Source organism: Caloenas nicobarica, chromosome 4 (genome assembly GCF_036013445.1).
Source record: "Caloenas nicobarica isolate bCalNic1 chromosome 4, bCalNic1.hap1, whole genome shotgun sequence".
NCBI classification, from domain to species: domain Eukaryota; kingdom Metazoa; phylum Chordata; class Aves; order Columbiformes; family Columbidae; genus Caloenas; species Caloenas nicobarica.
This window is the reverse complement of record NC_088248.1, coordinates 45874020-45895872: the sequence shown is the minus strand read 5'-3', so window position 1 is coordinate 45895872 and position 21853 is coordinate 45874020. Positions and strand designations below refer to the sequence as shown.

General features: G+C 42.4%; 1 protein-coding gene across 1 annotated transcript; it reads right to left on the bottom strand.

The window, feature by feature from the left end:
- Positions 1-5452: 5452 nt before the first annotated feature.
- Positions 5453-20893, bottom strand: LOC135988468 (cytochrome P450 4V2). The gene is made up of 11 exons (XM_065634459.1): positions 20683-20893; positions 17642-17754; positions 16694-16779; positions 14681-14871; positions 14192-14261; positions 12852-12978; positions 11138-11329; positions 8612-8714; positions 8123-8260; positions 7772-7951; positions 5453-6109 (listed from the first exon to the last, which is right to left on the bottom strand). The coding sequence occupies exons 1-11, from the start codon at positions 20891-20893 to the stop codon at positions 5934-5936; spliced, it is 1587 nt and encodes a 528-aa protein (XP_065490531.1). The 3' UTR covers positions 5453-5933.
- Between the last annotated feature and the right edge of the window lie 960 nt (positions 20894-21853).

Below are 21853 nucleotides of genomic sequence, written 5' to 3'. Positions count from 1 at the left end.
TCAGCAATGGAGTATCATGGGAGTACAGCTCTGGGAAAGTATACCATGCCAGCTCCAGCCAACACCACTGAAGCCTTTCTCTACAATCACAGATATGTCACTTAGTCTCTCTTTTCTCATCTATAAAATAATGATAATCTTTTACACATCTGGAAAAATTATTACCTTTACTTCAAATTACAGAATTTTCATAATCCTGAAAGTAATCACAACACCTACCATGTATCTGAATATTTATAAACAAAACAAACTGAACTCACAAGTTTTTGTGCTGCTTGATCTGCACTAGTATTCAATTAAAAACTTTTAAATTATAAGTTTACACCACTGCACTGTTGCTCAAATCAGAGTTGTACTCCTCTACAGAGAAAAGAATGTGTTATGAACTCTATGTTCTCAAATAAATCATTGTCTATTATATTATAGGACATATTTTTTTGAGGATAAATTGTAAAATATGCTGAGACAAATTCTCAGCTGGTATCAGGTTACTGAGTGTCACTGAAATCCAAAGAGATTACATTACTTAAATTAGAAGAGCTAGAAATTCAAAGTGCATAGAACATCAAAACCATCGAACACTCCTTATGCTCATAAAGGCTCCACACATAAGGTTGCTGTTGTCTGAATTCGCTTATATTCATTTAGTTATCAATAATATTCTGGCAACTAAATCAGGATATTATAATTAAGATATAGTAATTCACATGGCAGGGTTAAAAGAAGAGCTCATCGAAACATTTTGATAAAATGGAAACATTTTTTGATGATTCAAGTACAAAATTTAGATGAATCATCTGGGGAAAACAATGAGTTCTTGCTTCTGTTTTGACTGTTTCATTTTGACTTGATATTTAGAAAAATATAAAACCTGATTCAGCCTAAGCCATCAGCAAATTCTTTCTCCTTAGAAGTGCAATCGCCTACTAGTTTGATCCTACTTTCTGTTGACTTCTACTGTGATTTATGCAAAATCTCATTCATCTGCAATGGTGGCAGGAATTACTGAATTGTGTCATCCTCCCAAATGAATGACTAGACACTACTTTAGTCTAATTTAGGTATAAATCTGCCTGCCACAACAAAATCCCACATTTCTTATGGCAATTGTATTCAAAAAGCAGCTTCAACATGGCAGAGGATTTACTCTTCGTGATGAGACACCCTCCAGTCATGACACGTAAACAAGAGGAAGAATATCTCAGAGGGAAGGAGAAAAGGAAGGTATCAGTAAGACAGGAACAACACAAGTTCTCATTTCAATATGGATTTGTTGACCTCCTTCCATATGAATGAAGATGCTATAATAAAATTATGAACCTGATTCTGAATGTTCCAGGAGGAAAAAAAAATTCTAAAGTACTCTCTAGTATATCTTCAATTCTGCATGGTTATCATTAGGTATATGACAAAGTACAGAGTGAAATACCAAATGCGGCTAAAACAAGTTCTGAAAATCAAATTTTGATCTTTCCTTCTTCCAGTGAACAATCTAGAGTCTTTTCATCCGAGTCCAGATGACATTACTTGAGTGAAAAATCCACTCTCTCACTAGGCCAAAGTCTTCTCGTGTTTGACTTGATTCTACCTAAAATAGTCGCAAAAAGATGGCTAGCATAACTCATTTGCTGATTTGTGGAAAGTGCTGGGTTGCATATTGTAGCAAAATAAAAACAGTATAGGGGTTCAATATCCTGCAATTACATGTCAACCATAGCCTTCCTAGAAATACAGCCCAGAAATAACCGCACATCAGATGTCAAATAAGAAATCAATGCAGACAAAATTGAGGATCTAGGAAAAAAAAGAAGATAGTTGCAAATATTAAACAACAAATCACTACTGAGTTTATTATGTAAGAGAGCTGCTTTGATTTTTTTTCTTATCAATAGATCTGATTTTTATTCTAAATGGAGAATCACATCACTGCCCAAGGTCTTGCTTCTTGCAGCTAAAACACCTGATGCTCATTATTGGTAGACATTAGAGAAGACAGAACATTTCAATGTTGCAGTGTCTTGACCAGGCCCTGTGAATTGTGAAACCATAACTCTCGACCAAGTTATGATTGTCCCTGAATTACTAGCCTGGAGTGACGTCTGGAGATTTGGCCATACAGTTTTTTGCTGAACGCCTCTCTTTGCTCAAAATAATTTGCTTTTTCAATGAACACTTCCCATCTCCACAAGCTACACTCCAGGCACGGATCAGAAAAGCCCATTTGTTGAGCAAAAAACGGAGTTATACTGAGCAGAGAACTCCCATTTTCCGAAGAACCTCAGATTTTTTGTTTTGTTTGGGTTTTTGTTTGTTTGTGATTGGTTGGGTTTGTTTTTGTTTGGTTTGGGTTTGTTGGGGTTTTGGGGTTGGTTTTTTCTTTGTTTGTTTGGGGGTTGTGGTTTTTTTTAGAAAGTGAGTTCATTTAGTTTTTAATCCATGCAAACTATGAAGATCATCTTTTAAATATGGTAGGATTCACCAAAGGCTCTTTGAGTCTTTTACCTGCTGGAAGAGGAGTATCAGTGAGATGGCAGGTTAGATCACACATGGCAAGAGGATCTGTATGCGGCAGTGTTCTAGCATCTCTACGTGACTGTTTGTCTTTTACAGCACGAATATTACATTCAGGAAAGCAGGCACATGTCTAGAAAGCACCACTAGTCCACCTCCTGCATGTGTCCCAAACATGCAGCTTTCTGAGCCCAAAAAGCAGTTTGTTATCAAGGTGGCTGGAAACTTCTAGTCCTCCTGAGGCAGTCCTGGATGCACTTTCAAGCAGCACCACCCAAGAGATCACACAGAGGGTTTGTTGCCAGTTTTCTTCATAACAACTGTAAACCATGATCCATAAACACTCACACGCTCTATTTCTGTCATCCCAGTAGAAAGTTGTGTCCTTTCTGCCACCATACAAAAGGGATCTTTATATGAGATAAGGATATCAACTTCTCACAGCAACGTGGTCATATTTCACAAACAGAGCCAGCATCACCCCACAAGTAGCATAATTTATATTACCCTATATGAACCATTACTCAGAAGTAATATTCGGGTTTAGAGTTCAGCCACCACCTTCAGCAGATACCTACCCATCAGGACAAAAATCACAAACAGCTACTATGCACATGTAGTTTTTATTAAAAAATATTTTATTGTCCCATTACTTTATCAGGAAACCATTCCTAAGTCCTGCAGAGTTAAAAACAAACAATAAACAAAACAAACAAACGAAAAACCCTAAAGGGTTGTTGCTGACCACAACTGACTGACTACACACACCACTTGACTCAGGTTAATAAAAGCACACACTCTACACAACACAAGCTATCTGACATCTACCCTGCAGACAGAAAGTTCCTGTTCTTTCAGTATTGATTTCCTCAATATTTGTTTCCTTAGTGGCCTCAGATTGCTTCAGAACCAGTTTTCACAACAAAAGACAAGGTGACCGCCTTTTCAGAACAGCTCTGAACACAAAGACTATGGGATTACATCGGTGCTCCTCTTGGCAAAGATACTACGTGCATCATTAAACAGGGATTTTCCACTTTGGTAACCTTGTGCCAGTATTTGAGGTCATGCACTTCTAATAATGAGTTTCTCATTACAGTTTTATCCAGTTATTGCCTCAATTATTTTTCTTGTTCCCATCAGAGATGATAAAGAAATTACAATTTACTTGAGATCCCATTAAATGAGAAGACTATGGTACAAAAACAAAGCACAAGCAAAAATATTAGTCGTTGTAGATAGATGTCACAAAAATTATCTCCTTATGGAGAGAATTTTTATAGTTTGGTCAGTTTTTAAAACTGTTCCCACAACATATATCCCACAGAAGAAAAATAATTAATATTAGTTTTCATTTGTCTTGAAAATCCTCAATTTAAGGACATAGCTTAACAAAACACACAATGTACATCTCCAGGTTTCAACTACCTACTGAATGTCCTGAGAAAACATTCTGGGTGCAAAACTTTTATACCTGCAAAGTTCACATTACCAAGTACTCAAAAGTGTTAAACAATTCCTTACCTTACAGCGTCTTTGGAAGACGTGTCATCTGGTTTATGTCTATTAACGTAGGAAGGTAGTCTCAAAAGTTCTCTCATTATAAAGAAAACAAGTTTTATAATCAGCCCTGTAAACTTAAATTCTTGTTATAATCTGGCAATGAAACCTGTCTTTGAAAATGGAGGCTGAAGAATGTAGCCATATTATTGTTACATTACTTTTGTTTTCTTAACAGCAAAAGAAATGTAGCAATTGCAATTAACTGTCAAGGTCTGTGATTTCGTTTACATAAACTAAGCAGTTAAATCCTTTTTATTTTTTAATAAGATCCTCAGAAAATGTTAAAACCTAGATTTATCAGAATACAAAGAATGTGGCATGTTCAAGGAAACTTCTAATTTACTTGGAAAACAGGAATTGTTTTCTCTCCTTTTTGATGTTCTACAAAGCACAGCAGGATTTCAGTTATTAAACCACTAAGTGTTGTTAAAAGGGCAAAAGGAAAAAGGCAACATACAAGAATCTGTAAAGGTCAACAAAACCAATAAAGACAGATCACTCCTTTCTTACTGCGCAACACACTAATCATTACAGGTGGTCCATATTAGCTGTACCAGCTCTGACTTCCAGCTTCTCATCCAGTTGCCCTTTGTAGGTACCCACAGCCCCAGAACAACCTAAAGGTGATACACACCTAAAAGACCCACCACCCACCATGGTGACAAGAGCAACTGCTGCTCCAGCAGGTAAAGACAGGGGTGTGGTTACTGGTGTGCACCCTCTTTGTACAGTGCCAGGCGTCACACTGGGGTAACACACACCAGCCAAAAGATGTGCCAAAGCACAGGGCAGACCAGTTAGAGGACCTCAGCTTGGCCTAGCACCAGCTTTTTTTCAGTGCTTCCAAAAGCTATGGAGCGTCTGTTCTCCAGCTGTGTGGCTTGTTAAAGATTTTGACCTGTCCTGAAGATACAGTCAGAAACTTTCACGGGTGCTCAATCTCATCATTGTAATTCCTCTTTAACATCAATTAGCAAGAATTTACCTACATTGCCTTCAGGACCCTGTAAGGAAAGAGCAGACTAGCTCATTGTTTCAGCTTTGACTAACACAGTAAAATCTGGTCAATTGATCTCCCCAGAGGAACTGATGATAAATAAGTATCCATCAGTCTGCTGCACCTAGGCATGTAATTTTTACAGATATAATTTCATTCCATATTGAGGCATAGTAGAAGTTTATTCTCAAAACTTGTAATAATGAAATCCATTATGAAATCCTGTGTGTAATTTGCACACAATCTAGTTCATGGTAAGATTATACAGATTAATGCTTATGGTACACTTTGCTAAAAAAATAATTCAGAGCACTCACTGCTTAAGAACTACTGTACATTCTTACAAAGGAAGAGTGAAATTAGAGATTTTTGCTTTGTCTTCATAGATGTAGCCATCAGCAAAATAGAAAAAAAAAAAATCAAACTGTGCCAAGTGGAAGAACTGATCACTTGTACATTTCAGAACCAAAGAAACCTAAAAACCATACAAAGATTTGAGACTGTAATTTACCTCCCAAATGCTACGGTATAAAACCAGATCACTCCATCACGGGCACTACTGTTGTTCCTCCCATATTATTTTTTTGTTTGCACTGTTGCAATAGAATAGTTTCATCCAAGTAGATAAGGCATTAAAATTTGATGTTTGAAAACTTGCACTTCAGAGATTAACATGAAGTTCATATGCACTAGAAAAGTAGAGCAATTTAGGATTGTTACAGCATCTTCTTTGATGAAACGATCAGTAATGACTTTAGTTGCAACGAATCACTGGGCCGTCATCAAAATATCTGATTTAAAAAACATATCACAGCCTAAATAGCTTGGAAGTTTTCTGAAAAATAAAACCTTGAATTTCCTTTCATACTGATCCAGTGTGTGGCCTTCGCTTCAGCTTAATCCAGATGCCATTATTTGGACGAAGAATCAGTTCTCCAGTTATACCAAGCTCTTCTGGTTTTTGACAGGAGTCCACCCAAAAGCGCCGCAGGATAAGGGCTAGAAGAGCTTTCTCCTCTATTTGTGCAAAGCGCTGACCTAGGAATTATAGGGCAGAAAAAAAAAAAAAGTTATTGTCAGGCTGCATCATCAGTTGCTGCATTTGCATGCTCACAGTGATATCCCTATCACACACAAGACAGCAAGGTCTGTGCACCCGCCTTGAGAACAGAACAGCCTTTAGGCCAAAATCAAGGTCAGAGGGATACCACTGAAACCAGCACTTCTCTCAGCATGACAACTCTGGCCTTCCTGGGACAATCCACAGCACGTCCTCCTTCCCATAGCACAGAGAACTCAAACAGCAAAGAGGAAATAGTCAACACTTCGCATGGAACCAATACAAAACGCAGCCTTGTCATGTCTCTTGGGTGAACTAGGCAGGAGGGAATGGATGACAGACCAGAGCAGGAGAAGGTGCAGCACAAGGACTGTGAGGAGACGAATCCCACTCTTCCATATATGCAGACAGAAGGCAAAGGAGATACGACTGCAAGAGAATGACAGGTAGGCCTTCCTTCAATGAACACTAAGCATCAGGCACACTGATGATTTGGTAGCACAGAGGGCAAAGTCCAATTTACATCTCAGAGGAAGGTGGAGAAGGAAAGGGAAGAACAGAGAAATACGAGGGAAACCAAACCAACTCTCACAAACCACACAGTTCACTCAAATTAAACTGAAAATGGGAACAGAACACAAAATCCAGTGCTCAAAACTTTGCCTGTTCTCCTCTCTATACAATATGCACAGATGGATGTCTGCACACATGTGCATAGTGATGCATTTCTGCAATGATATTAATGAGCCAACTCTCCTGCACATGTTCCTGTACACTCAGGAACTAGCTAGACATATAATATTAAATTAGATTCTTATTTGGAACATGGGAAGACCCAGTCTGCTGTTTTTATGGGAAGAGCACCTATTCCCCATGAGACAAATTAAAACCAACCAACCAAACAAACAAACAAAACAACCCCACACCCCCAAAAGAAAACAAACAAAATGAAAAACCCAGAAGAAGTTGTATTTTCTGTTCTTGTAAATGGCATAATTGCTGAATTTTCAACATCTGCACCTAAGATCAGTGCAGGGAATAGTCTTTTTATGTGTTCTACAACATAAACAACAATGCCTCTACTTTGAGCAAAGATAAACGCCAAATGTCTCAGCAGCACCTGAAGAGTTAACAAGTTCCGGGACTACAGTGAAAACACCAGAGCAAAAATGATGTCAGAAAGAGGGAAAGAATACATCTGTTGCAGACTGTATGTTTGGGACACCCAGCTGAGATCATGAGACAGATAGATGAGGTTTCCAGAGTAAAACAAGCGCAAGACATTTGCCTTTTCTCACTCTGTCTTGTTGACACTGAGGATCAGAAATTTGGAAGCAATCTTGTCCTAACACGGGAGCCCATTAACATGCTGCCAGGCTGCACAGGCAGTGAGGAGGAAACACCAGCATTACAGACATTGGACTCTGGGAAGAAAGAAAACCCTTGGGAAGAAACAAAATGTGGCAGCTGAAGCACCAGGCTTGCAGGGGAGACAGTGTCCAGAATCTGGGGGCTGGGAGGACAGGACACAACCAGCAGGCACATCAAGAGTTAAATTTCTGTTATGCTTGCTGCGGCCACAGTTACCACACCAGGAGCAACACGGTCACATTGCAAGGGCTTCCTCTTCAGCTACCTACCAATGCAGTTCCTGGGACCGGCAGAGAAGGGCACGTAAGCATACGGATGCCTTCCCTTGCAATTTTCAGGGAAGAATCGCTCAGGCTCGAATTCCTCCGGGTCCGGGAAGATCTCAGGATCTCTATGCAGGGCATAAGTTACAACAACAACATTTGTGCCTTTTGGTACCTGATATCCTCCTAAAAAGAAAAGGGAGAGGGAAAAGACAGGTCAAAACAACAGCAAATAAGTGACTTCCTATACACAACAGCACAGTGAAAAATAGAACGAGACTGTCCTTTACTTGGGAAACATCCCCACTGAGGAGATGCTAGCAGGATAGGAAGTGGCAAACACAGGACACGACTTACTAATATAGCAATCCTCTCTCAAGGTCCGGGCAAACAGTGGAACCGAAGGGAAGAGCCGAAGGGCTTCTTTCAGAACACACTCAAGGTATCGAAGATTCTTCAAATCATCCATTGTGACAGGACGTTCAGTGTTGCCTCCTGTCCAAAACCAAATACAGGGATTAGCAAGACCAAAACTCCACATTTTTGGTTAAACAAACTCATCCCAGCTCCCTCCAGAAACTCTCATCATGCATTAAGACCACACAGGAGAAGGTGCTACATACACATTGAATATGTATGCCTTGCCCCAAAGAAATAAGGTTGGCTGTACTCTCCTACAGACCTTCCAGTACCTGTGCCAATCACCTCTAGCTCTTGAAAGCTCCAAAAGGGCCACAAGGCATGCTCCTACCTCCTCTTCTACATGTAGGCTTATAATGTACCACATCCCCACTCACAAATGCAGCCACCACCACAACCTCAATGAAGGAGGGAATGGAAACGTACCAAATACCTCATCCAGTTCTCTGTGAACCTTCTTCTGGGCTTCAGGATTGTGTCCAAGCAAGTACAGGGCCCAGTTCATAGCAGCTGCTGTTGTATCATGGCCCTAGAGGTCCAGATTTACAAAGACGTTAACTTCAACACTATTCCTGTGTGCAAGTAGGCTTTGTAAATATAGGATGTTCCAAAAAGATGGACCTGATTTCAAAGCAGTAGTGATTTCAAATCAGGTCCATCTTTTTGAAACGCTCAGTACTTAGGTGTGCACGTGGTATGGAAAGTGAGACTTATTAGTCCCATGACCACGAGAAAAACAAAAATCAAGAGTGAAGAACTCTACCCAACACACTGATTACCAGGATATAAGATGACCCATGATTCTGTCAGGTGCCTGAAAAGTGTCCAAAATGGAAATTGCTGAAATAACCCACACAAACATCCCTCCTCTCTGCCTCCCAGAAGCTGCATGAAGTATCAGTATCTACACAATGCAACTGTTGAATATTCATCTTTTTGGTTACTGTCTAGTCGACAACTTAACATCTGGGATGCCAACGACTACTACAGGAGAGATACAACGGACACAATCTGTAACCTTTACAAAACTATCCAAAAAAGGGTCTGATGAGACATAGTACAGTGGCGAGAGGGAGAGGAGGAGGAGGGAGAGGAGGAGGAGGGAGAGGAGGAGGAGGGAGAGGAGGAGGAGGGAGAGGAGGAGGAGGGAGAGGGGATCAAAAAAGGTGGGAAAAGAAAATGGAAAATCTGACCAATAAAGGATTTTGGTACTAAAAAGGTGTACTTGTTGTGAAGTTCAGGATGCTGCACCTCTTCCAAATCCAGCTATGGAGCAGTACAGGCATGGTGTGATGGAAAGAGTTTCTCCATGTTACAACAGTAACATGACTCTGAATTAAGCTATTCTGAGATAGAGTTCAGTTCCACATAATAGAATTGTGTGGAGAACTTGCGAAAGTCTTGTTTAGCTCCTTCATTGGACAGGAAACCAGACATAAGACGACAGTATACCAATGCACAGTTGACAACAAAAACAGGAGGTTACAGCCAACGTGGCAAGGGACAAACCACAAGGAGAGCTGGCAAAATGAAAGGCAGAACACTGAAATGGTTTAGAGTCATAGATCATTTCAGTTGGAAGAGACCCTCAGGATCATCGAGTCCAACCATAACCTCACCTAACTCTAGCACTAAACCATGTCCCCTAAGAACCTCGTCTAAACGCCTTTTAAACACCTCCAAGGATGATGATTCCAACACTTCCATGGGCAGCCTGTTCCAACGCCTGACAACCTTTTCCATGAAGAATTTTTTTCCTAATATCCAATGTAAACCTCCTCTTGTGCAACTTGAGGCCATTTCCTCTTGTCCTATCACTTGCTACTTGGGAGAAGAGACCAATACCCTCCGTGCTACAACCTCCTTTCAAGTAGTTGTAGAGAGCAATAAGGTCTCCTCTCAGCCTCCTTTTCTCAAGGTTAAACAACCCCATATCCCTAAGCCACTCCTCATAAGACTTGTACTCCAGGACCCTCACCAGCTTCGTCAACCTCCTCTGCACTCTTTCTAGCACCTCAATGTCCTCCTTATGATGAGGGGCACAAAACTGAACACAGTATTCAAGGTTGGGCCTCACCAGTGCCGAGTACAGTGGTACAATCACTTTTCTAGTCCTGCTGGCCACACTATTCCTGATACAAGCCAGGATGCTGTTGGTCTTTTTGGACACCTGGGCACACTGCTGGCTCATATTCAGCCAGCTGTCAATCAACACCCCCCAGATCCCTCTCTGCCAGGCAGCTTTGCAGCCACTCTTCCCTGAGCCTGTAACGCTGCCTGGGGTTGTTATGACCCAAGTGCAGGACCTTGTTAAACCTCATACAATTGGCCTCAGCCCAATGATCCAGCTGGTCCAGATTCCTCTATATGGCCTTCCTATCCGCCAGCAGGTCAACACTCCCACCCAATTTGGTGTCATCAGCAAACTTACTAAGGGTGCACTCAATCCCCTCATCCAGATCATTGATAAAGAGATTGAACAGAACTGGCCCCAATACTGAGCCCTGGGGAACACCACTCGTGACCGGCTGCCAACTGAATTTGGCTCCATTCACCACAACTCTCTAGGTTCAGCCCTCCAGCCAGTAGAGGGTTTAGAGCAGTCTTTAGCATTAATGAGGTTTGCAACAGGAGCCGAGAACCCATTGCCCACATCAGCCATTAAGCTCTTATTTCTCACCTGCTTTCATGAGTAGAACCTGTTCACATAGGCAGGGCCTGCCGCATTTACTGCCCAACATTTTGCCAGGGCACACAATTCTAGATCAAACGTTTCTATCCTTCAGTAGTTTCTATCCTACAGATACTTCTTCTTAGGCTTCCAGAGCTAAAACAACTTCATACTAAAAGCAGACTCCTGAACTAAGACAAGGAAGAGTCACTACCTGCAAATGATGAATTTCAGGTTCTGGGAAAACAAACACACACACACCTAACGGGTTCCTTGGGTACCTCAAACATGAAAGTATCCACTTCTTCACGAATGTCCCTGTAGCTCAATTTGTTCCCTTCATCATCTGTTGCACTCAGCAGCATGTCAAGGAAAGCTTTTCTCTTTTTGGATCCACTTTCTTCACAGTTGGCATCATTATCACACTTCATTTTCTTGGTGTTTTCAAGTTCTGCAGCTTTTTCTGCAATGACCTGAGATTAGAAGCATTACATTAGATGTGACGCACACTGCACATGTGCACAGTCTTTTGAAACAACATCCATCTGTAGCAGTCTACAAGAGCTAGTAAGCATAGCTGTCAGCATCAGCTTATGAACTTTAATGATTTTTGGTGTTTGTAGGTGAAATATGACCAACTCCTCCTGTCCCGAGCAATAAAATGAACCATGAATAGCCTTTGTACGATCAAGAATATAGATAGCCAAACTATGTAAACAACTTGTTGATCAAGAAGTGTAAACACATCCAGAATATCTGGAACAAGCCAATTGTGCATGCCAACAATAGCAACAGGAAATCAAAAATCATCACCACAATTTGAAGAGACTGATCACCAAGACAATATTCTCTGTTTGCTGTTACAACAGTGGTGGTGACCACAAGAAATCTCTGTCTGTCACTGGGGCTGTGATTTGACCTAAAAAAGGGAAGTTCAACCATTGTTCTCATACTGAAGAAAATTTGGGAAGCTTTAGTGTAGTGGTTCCAGCTGTGCTATGTGTAGTCCTGATGCAGGGCTGTGGGGTGCCCTTGTTTCTCTTCAGTCCCCTGGGTTCCCTGGAGGTTGGAGATATTCTCTACCCTATCCAATAACCAAGGAAACGATCACAGAATCACAGAATCACAGAATGTTAGGGATAGGAAGGGACCTCAAAAGATCATCTACTTCACTGCTGAAATTCCCAATAAAAGGAAGCAAACCATGAACTACCTAAACAATACAGAGTCAGCGTGGCTCATTATATGTAGTGAAAGCTCAGAGGTTATTTCCTTTGTTGTGGGCATTGATACAATGACATCATGGCGTACATACATCTGTTTCAGGAATAGCAGCCTCTCTGGCAACATCCTAAGAGTAGATTTGAGAGGGCAACCACTGGCAAGAATAGCGTTGGAACTATTTGGTGAAAGAAATGGGTGTTAATTGCACAGACTAACATGGTGAGACAACACTGCATTTTATGCCAAGGCAGTGATAATATGCTTAAAGGGTTTTGTGTCAAAGTGTCTTACTGCTGATGTGAGGACCTGGATGTGTTTGCTCAACTCCTCAGTTATGCTCTGAATAGGGGAAAATGAATAAATGCTGCCATTTCTGAGGGCTGGTCCAAGTGTCATTGCTAAGCAGAGCCCTGTGCTTACTGCTACAAACTTGGCAGTGAGCTGTTGCAGGTGATTCAGATGTGTAGCACCTCAGGCAGAACAAGAGTTCAATGATTTTCTGTTGTTTGTTTCAGTTGTCAAGGACCTCTAAGTTCTGTTACTGCCTTGGAGTAGTATACTCTCTTGCTGAAATACAACAGAGATCCTGACAGAAGAAGTCAGCTGTTGTCTTCTTTTCAGGGAATTCCTAGGCATGCCAACAGAGAGATAGTTCTCCTCTTAATATATGCATATCAAGGGGGCTGAACTTCACCCCCATTTGGAAGCTCTCTACTGAGTGCAAGACTTTGCTCCAATAACTAAAAAAGAAATTTAAAAAATAATCTATACCGTATCAGTAAAATTGTGAAGGATCTTGAGGTTCCTCTCATGTTCTCTTCCTTCTTTGAACAGCATGTATACAAGATCAGGCCAAAGCCATGGGCTCTTCTGTCGTTCTTGGATTAGATCGCTCATCCTAGGGGCATAACAATTACATCATGCAACATTTCTTGACAAAAAACCAAATTTACAGATCACTTTCAAAGAACTAAATAAAAAGTTCTACCTTCCTCAATGTAGCAGAACTTAACATATTGTATGGGTTTAAACCCATTCATCTGAAGGGAAGGCTGTCTGTTTCCCAGTTTTAAACTATCTCTAAATTTCTGTCACGTGTCCCAGCATCACCATGATTTATATCTTTAAACACTGATCTTCGAGAAGGAGACCATATTCTCATTTAGAGGGAACGCTCTTGAAAGAGACATATTAAGTCATCTAGTCTATTCCTGTCCCATTCCATATCAGTAAAGCATTGACCATACTGAAAAGACTATTCATGCCAGGGTTCCAAAATATCTGTCCCATGACCTCAAATAGCCACCTGAAAGCATTACCTTCCTACTTGACTGTCCAGATACCACATATGCCAGACAGCACATGAAAAGTGTTTAAAATAAAGAATATGAGATTTCGAGTATGTTCAAATGCAACTGGAGTACATTTGGAAGGGCTGATTGTCATTGCTACTCAGCTCTTGCACATGCTTTCAGCTGCAGAGAGAGACTTTAAAGAGGAATTATTACACTTAGGCCAACTTAGGGCCCACTTGCAGTACAGTTTGGGAAAGGCCAAGCAACCGATGACAATGAAACCTTCTAACTCCACTCCTTTTTTGTAACACACCTGTCTCAACAAGCCCCATCAAAGGCTATGGCTGAGATGTCACAAGCTACATCTGATCTAGGCTGACACACCAGTGTGGTAGGAATATAGACCATGCTTTTACTAATCCACTGGACAGTCACATACAATTTGAATGGTGTAAATACTGCTGTAAACTGCAGAGCAGCAGTGCCTCAGCTTTAACATGCTGTCTAAACCAGCACCCTCCCAATTCTGCCAGTCATGTTGATAGGAAATGTTGCAGTCCCATTTTTTTAACCTCCTGTACCAATGAATTAACTGAATGGCAACCGACATCTCTTCAAAGACTCAGGCTCCCATTGCATATACTCCAACCAGAAAATGCATCAAAATATGCAGGAGTTTTTCCTGTCTTCTTGAATTTCTGCCTCTACCTGTGACCCTCCAGCCCTCCCTCCTGGCTCACAGCAGATGAACTCCTAACATCAGTCACCATCAACTCCAGCCCAACTACAAAGCAGTCAAGGCAAATGTCCATTTACCTGTAGATAGCGCGAACATACTCAGAATCCTTATTCTCCTGAGCACCCACATTCTTGCCCATCGCTGTTTCTAGTAGGAGGAAATCATCAACAGTTCATGAGTGCAAAGTGAAATGCAGAGTCCATGTACACAATAAGTTACCACTGTTCCCAACTTCTGACTGTCACCATACCATCCCATCAACAGGTGAATTTACACATCCCCTTCCAGGTGGTGAGCTTGCTTTACATTTCCATGCCCAGGAACCCTGCTCCTCAACACAATCTCACTTCAGACTGCTACCTCTGCCCTGTCCTCTGACAACTTCACCTCCTCAGACACACGCAAGACACCCTAGGAGAAAGAATGGCTTTGGAAGGAAGGAAATGCATTCACACAACATACAGGGACATTCCTCTTCAACCGTCTCCTCATACAACATGGCACAGCTGTACTCATGAGCCTCAGCACCATTCACAGCCCCACCACAATAACTGAAGAGGACTTACCACAGATTATATCAAGGGCACACAGAGTGATGTCCAGAAAGACATCAAACGGTTCCTTGTCAACATGCTTTTCGAGCTTCTCCAACAAAATACATCCTTGTTCATTCATAACCTCTAGAAAGTCAGTTAAGATTGAGAAGTGGAATGTGGGAGTTATCATCTTCCTCCGTGACCGCCACTTGTCCCCAGTGCTGCAAAATTAACGTAGAGAAGGAAGGGTTAAAAACTCCAAGTCAAAAATAAAACCTTCACCATCACAGGAAGTACACGGTAAGAACTGCAGCCTGGAACACCTTCACAGATGGACACTCTGTAGATGACTCTTCAAGATGTCCATAGCACCCCCCAGAAGGAGCAAAATGGAAATATTTATTGCTCCAGTTGTCTCTGAAGCATAAGCTGTGATCTCTACAGGTGCTCTCAACAAAAGCAGATGCCAACAAACCTGCAGGCAATACAGCCTCATGGTTGCTCAGTGCAATGGACTCAGAGGGATTAAGCAAAAGTCATCTATAGGACAAACCAGCTATTCAGCATCAAGGCCTCACCTCATCATGTTGTCTCTGTGAATCACCACCCATGCTAGGATATTAGGATTGCAGAGTACCAGGGTCCATGGACATTATGCAAATGACTGCATCAAGATCTGGCTATGAAGTACTTCCTTGGAGATTGCCAACCACCTCCCACATGTCAGTGAAAGAGCATGGAGCCACAGTGAGCGAACTTTTTCTAAATCACATGCCCACAGGTACACGTGGCAGCTCTGCTTACAGGGGAAACCATCACATCACTTCTCCTGTTAACCTGCTATTGGGGCACTCCTCAAGCCAGCTTATTCGTACTATCCTCCATTATGTTTTTGCAAGCACAAGTAAAAATACCTCTAAAAGTCTACTGGAGACAAAACAACCAGTAAGGAAGAAGACTAACAGCAACGATACACCATGCCTGATGCCCATGGACCTCAACTCTCTGCACTTTGCTGCTGATTACTGTCTTCTTAATGGCCTTAAATGAAACTCAGGATAAAAAGCATTCCTCATCCTCTCACATAAACTTGTGCCTCCCACATCACGTGAGCTGGCTTTTATGACAGCATGGTCCCATCACAAAGCACATGGAGTTCACCTCTGAGGGCTCCAAACAGGCAAAGCTCCACCGCTAACAGGGGGACCTTGACCTTATTGCAAAAACACAGCAGAGGCACAAAGGCACCACAGCTACTCAACACTCACCTTGCTCTGACTCTTGAATACCTGCATCATCCAGATCAAACCTTCCTTGACTCTCCCAAGACCAAAGGACACTAAACCCTGACATCATTGCTCCTCCCTTTCTCCACTCCTGACATGCCCTCTTACTCAGGCTCATGTCTTATGAGCCTCCACTTCATGAGGGAAATGAAGGACAGTCACCATTCCTGGAGGTGTTTAAAACATGTTTAGATGAGGTTCTTAGGGACATGGTTTAGTGCTAGAGTTAGGTTATGGTTGGAATTGATGATCCTGAGGGTCTCTTCCAACTGAAACAATTCTATGAGTCTATGACAGGGTGCAGATATCCTCCCCTCCTACTCCAAAGCATCACCAACCTCAGGCCCATCCTACTGGTTTGCAGCATCACCAGTTGAGATAAGCAACACACACAGTTGCAGTTCTGCCACAGTCCAACCACTTGACACACACCACAACATTTGAAACATCCAGTATGTAGCATTGCAGACTACAAGTTACCACTTGCCATAGGATACAACTTCCCAAAACTCACATTAATTTCAAGCCTCTGGGCAAAAAAAGTAACAATGGGCAAATTTGTCAAGAAACAGCTAATTCCAAAAGATTTTCACGTGACATTAGCTGCTAAAGAGCAACCAAGACTATCACAAGGAATGAAACTTCTACAGGTATCATCTACATCTCTGTCCTACATTGCATTCCTGCCACTAAGCCCTCTTCCTATCACTTACCCTGCACATTTCAAGATGTGCAATGCACCTGCATTTCACTGTACCTTGTCAGAAGTCCAGTGCCCAGCCATGGCTGCATGAATTTGTACAGGTACGATTTTTCTATATGTTTTGAACTGCTCAGAATAGCCTGTCAGAAAAATGAAAGGAGAGGGAAAAAAAAAATCACTTGTTAGATGGAAAGAGATTTCTTCACCTGAAATTACTTCACACAACCGCAGTTCATCTATAAAAATCCCCCGACCCTCAGTAAAATGCACAATATTTTGGTACAAGCTCATACACAGAGAAAGCATTGAGCTCACACCCTCAAGTCTTTCAGTAAATATCCCAATCCTGAGAAACAATCAAATACTCAAAAAACTACTACTCCCACTCCCCTTATCTTCCTGAAAAAGAAAAATCCGTGTTACAAAGTCATAGAGAGAGCTCAGAGAAAAGCTATAGTTTCCAGCCTTAACCAAACTCACAAGAAGTACCCTCTCTTCAATCAACACTCCAACAAAGAAACAACTCTATCTTCCCAGTTCAGGGACAATCATTATCAGCAGCAAAACTAACAACTACATGGTATCAAGACAGACCCACCAAGTTTTAATGGAGAAGTCAGTCAGACACAAGCATTGCAACCTGTATTTCATAAAGTTCTATCCCTATTTCAGTAGTCCCATCTTCCTTGCCATCTGCTTGTCCATTCTGATCTTGGGAGCAGAAGCTTTCATAGATGTGAAAACAAAGCTAAAAGAGATGCTTTTTGGTATAAAACATACTAAGTCAGCGCTTTCATTTGCTGGTCACCTTCAGTATTTATTTTTCAAGGCTAAGCTTTTTATATTCTTCCACTTTCAGCTTTTCTTCAGCACTGGATCAAAGGACAATCTCAAGTAAAATCAGTCGAAGTCCTTTTTTGCAAAAATTACACTGAACGAATAGAAATTAACAGGTTGGATACTGCTTTACATGACAGTGAGACAGGAGGCAAACGCACTCACCTCTACGCTGTCAGGGTGAAACAAAACCATGACAGGCAATGGTCCTACCCAAAGTTTAAGCATCGGCCAGCTCCTGAACTCTTCAATGTGAGTTTGTAGTTGTTTAAAAAATCCTGGAATGAAAAAAATCAGATTAGAATTTTTTAAAAAAGGGGTTTTGCTGAATAAGCAAGACTTCTGTAACAAACTCTTTTTCACCAGATGCCCTGTAGTTATGTTTTTGGAGTTTTATCTTGCAACTATGAGTAAGCAGCATACTTTGCACATGTCTGTTAGCTGTATCGCAGCAGCATTTCTTTATGGCTGCACTCTTGAAGGCACTCTATTGTAGAGAAACCTCTCCTAGCTGGAGATAAGGCAGTTTGATTTAAACAGCCTCAAAGCACTGCAGCATGGGCCTTCTGTATTGCAATGTTCTTTGTAACAATTAGAGACAAATTAAACTTTATCAGGGCTATGCTTATATTTTGGCTTATCTGATACTAGCCAAAATGCTATATCAAGCTGATTCTTTACTTTCCAAGTAAAGCATCAAGCCTTTTCGCATCTGAGACCTCACTGACAGGCACTACATTTGTGGTGCACACGCAAGTGATGCCATGCACAGTAATTACAGAGCACTGTGCAGGAACCGATATCACTTGAAATATCTAGTTTCTGATAGCTGAACTCCTGAAGAAAATCTTTGGAGTCCTTACATCTTTATCATTTGTCTGCAAATAAATTACTTCTTATTCAAACATGTTTAAATCCCCTCACTATCTTGCAGCCCTAAATTATCAGTGATGGTTTGCAATTCTACCAGAGGCTTTTGACAGCCAGCTGCTCCGGGATTAAACTCCACTCTTGTACGTTTAGAAGTCTTACTGAAGGGCAAATGACAGATTATGGGGCCATTGCAGATTTGGCAATTCAGATGTCCCCACCTCTAAGGGCACAAAGACTCATAGGATCATTTATGCGACAGACCACCTGAGAGATACCACTATTGTCCAGCTGCCAGTTGGACTTCACACCAGTGAGCTCAGCAATCCAGCCAGTTCTCCACCCATATTATCCACTTATCCAGTATAAATCTTGTCAGTTTAGTGATAAAGTGTGGGACATGGTATCAAAGACCTTGCTGAATCAAATTAAGCACTACCTACTGCTCTTTCCTTGCTCGCAGATCCAGCTATCTCATCACAGAGGGAAATCAGGTTCATTTTGCAATTCTAGAGGAGGTAGCTGTTATCAGAATGTTCGAGGATTAAACATGCCTTTGCCCTTTCAGAAACCAGATTAAATAATATGTTACTCCCTCCAAGGCATCTGCAGAGTTTGAAATTCAAAGGTCCCCAAATCAAAAGAAAAACAGGAAAAACACATAGTTTCTTAATAGATACCCAAATAGAGCATTCCCTAGTCTTAGGCAAAGTTCTAATGACACCCCATCCAAAAGGCTTAAGAATGTCAGGTTACTTTCCTATTTTTAAAATATTATTTTTAACATGACCGTGATCAAAATATTGCGATTTTCCAGTATTTGTCTAGTGATATCAATAAAATCACCATCAGCTGAAAAGTCATTTTACTTTCTGCTATAATACCTTATGCTTTTTTTTCTAAAAACTACTTTTTAAACTGTCACATTTTTAATGAAAAATATTATAAACCACTAACTTCACTCATTTCTACATAAATAAACATGAACAAAGATGGATGGTCATGTACTAAACTAAAGCATGTAGGCTATGTGACTCCTGTAACAAAGGAAATTAGATACTCCATACAACATAGGAGTCTTCAGCAAATTGCTTTCTGGAGAGAGAAGGAATTTTCTTTTTTTGTTTTTTTGGGGGGGTTTTTTAAGATTTCAAAAGAAGAAAAAAATATTTGTCTCTTAGTCTGGCCATATACACATCCTGACTATAATCCTGTTACTGCTTCCCCACAGTCAACTTCAGGGAAAGCTGCTTGCCCTCGCTTCCACCAAAGAAAGACCTCCCATATTTGTATTTTGATATGGGGTTGGATCCAGAGGAAAGATGCAAACAGAGGCACCATATCTCTGCATGTGTCAGCACTTGGCAATGTGCACACCCATACTGTACTCGTCCTTGGCTTCCCCACATACCATGACCCAGTTGCTCTCTCTTCTGGCATCACACCTGGCAGAGCAGCCGGGATCACATGTGCACAGAGCAGACTGCCATACACGGGCAACACAAACACACCCGAAAGAGTCTGCTGGTCCACTGACAGCACAGCTGGAGCCACTTTCGCACCCCAGACTCCTCAAGAAATACACTCCTGTGCAAAACTGAGTAGCAAATAGAAAGGGAACATGTAGCACGTTAATGGTCTCTCAAGTATCTGGCAGAAAGAAGGGACCATTGATCAGTGTGAGAGCAGAAAGGTTTGCTTTTGAGGGATGTACTGGAAATACTCAGCAAGTTCTTTTGCATCTAATGCATAAATCTAAGGCACAGCTAATTCTGAAAATGAGCCAGCAACTCAGCCTGCTAAAGTCCCCTGCACACGCTCACTTTGGGGAAGATAATTGGTTATAGAAGTATTTTTCCTTCGCCAGCTAAAAGCTTTGTCTGGATCGCAGCTAACAGTCACGGGGACACAGTGCTCCACACTGTGAAACAGGACTTCCTGTTAGAGCACCCAGCACACTTCCCTGTCCCAAAAACAACATTCCATAGTGTTCATGCTCCACCTCACCAACAACTGGAAACAGGTCTGAGTCCAGCATGAGCATCTGGAAGCCACTGTCACATTGAAACTCCAGCTAATCTTTGACTGATAATAACCCCACATTTATGGAGCTCCTCTCCTTTCCCCTCCACTGCCCACTTCTCACACAGTTCCCCTCTGCAGGTTGCCCACAGACCCAGAGAGACCTAAAGGTGACCGCACAGCCTACAACAGCCCTCCCCGGTCAGCCACCGCTCAGCCACCCAGGCACCCCCCTCACAAGCGTTGGCCGCTCCAGCAAAGCCCCAAGCAGTGCATGGACCTCACTGCTCGGCTACGGCGTGAGCTGCCCTTACCTTCTCCCCCCCGCTCCAAAAGTAGAGCATTTCCCAGCAGAGGATAGCAGGGGCTGACACCGGGGACCGGCTTCAACACCCACCATTGCCTCCAGTAATCCATCAGGGCGGGCAGGGAGCACACGACCACAATCGTCAACAACAGAGCCGTGACCCCAGCCCCCAGGTGCAGCAGCTGGGGTCCCCCTGCAGCTCCCTGCATGACCTCCATCTCCACCTCCCAGCCTCCTGCGCCGAGCTTGATCCCCGCTGGGAACCGGCGCCGCCTGTACCGGCTGCTCCGCCCCCGCCGCCGCACGCCGGCTGTGCCGGGACCGGGTACCGAGAGGCGGAGCTGCCACACGGCCCCGCGGCGCAGCTTCCTGCCAGGAAAACAAACGAAGGCATAAAAACCACAGGCGCGGAGAGGCTGCCTGCAAGCGCTTCATGACAGCAGAGCAGCCACAGGGAACGGTGCCATTTCCTTTCCCTCACTTGGCTTCTCCGACTCAAGTGAAGAGCAAGAAAGTTCTTTGCAGGCTCGTGCAATGCCTCAGAAGGAAAAAAACACAAACTGCTGTTGAGATAAAAAACACCTTTCTGCTGATTTGGGGACGGTGGGTTTTCTTAAGACTGCCTTTCTCCATCTGTTTTTCAGGGGCTCATGGAACACTGGTTTGCCGCACAGAACTGCTCCACCGCTCTTCAACATGATGCCTGAAGGTTCCAAGTGCTTCAGATGGGGAACACCTTTCTTCAGCTGAGTTAATGGTTCAAAGGGGTTACACAAACCAGAGCCCGTACAGACCCACGATCAAGAGCAGCACTGCAAAGCACACTGATGCTTCTCTGCTCAGATGGCCTTTAGTCATCTCAGTGTTGAATGCTCAATCGCAGGCGCCAGTAACACGACTGGCAGCACCAGCACCTGTGTCACAACTTGCAGAGTGCTTGGGTACAAGTGTTGCCATACCCACCACAAACCCCACTGCCTTTCCTGCCTCAGGAGGAGCCAGGGTGTCTTCTCACTGCTGCAGGGCTGCTGAGCACCTGCTCCTCAAAGCATCCAATGCTCAGAAACCTTGTGGTCAAACAGAAGTATGGTGAAAAGACAGCATGGCTCATACCCAATCTGCAAAACTTCACCCCTTGAAGATACCACAAAAGCTTCATATAGCCATGGTCATGTTTT

Excerpts from the sequence above, each read along its gene's own strand:
- LOC135988468 (XM_065634459.1), bottom strand. The coding sequence starts at position 20,893 with ATGGAGGTCATGCAGGGAGCTGCAGGGGGACCCCAGCTGCTGCACCTG. Across the intron at positions 12,979-14,191 it reads TATGTTCGCGCTATCTACAG|GATGAGCGATCTAATCCAAG; the intron begins GTAAATGGACAT and ends TTATGCCCCTAG. Across the intron at positions 7,952-8,122 it reads GAGAGAGGATTGCTATATTA|GAGGATATCAGGTACCAAAA; the intron begins GTAAGTCGTGTC and ends TTTTCTTTTTAG.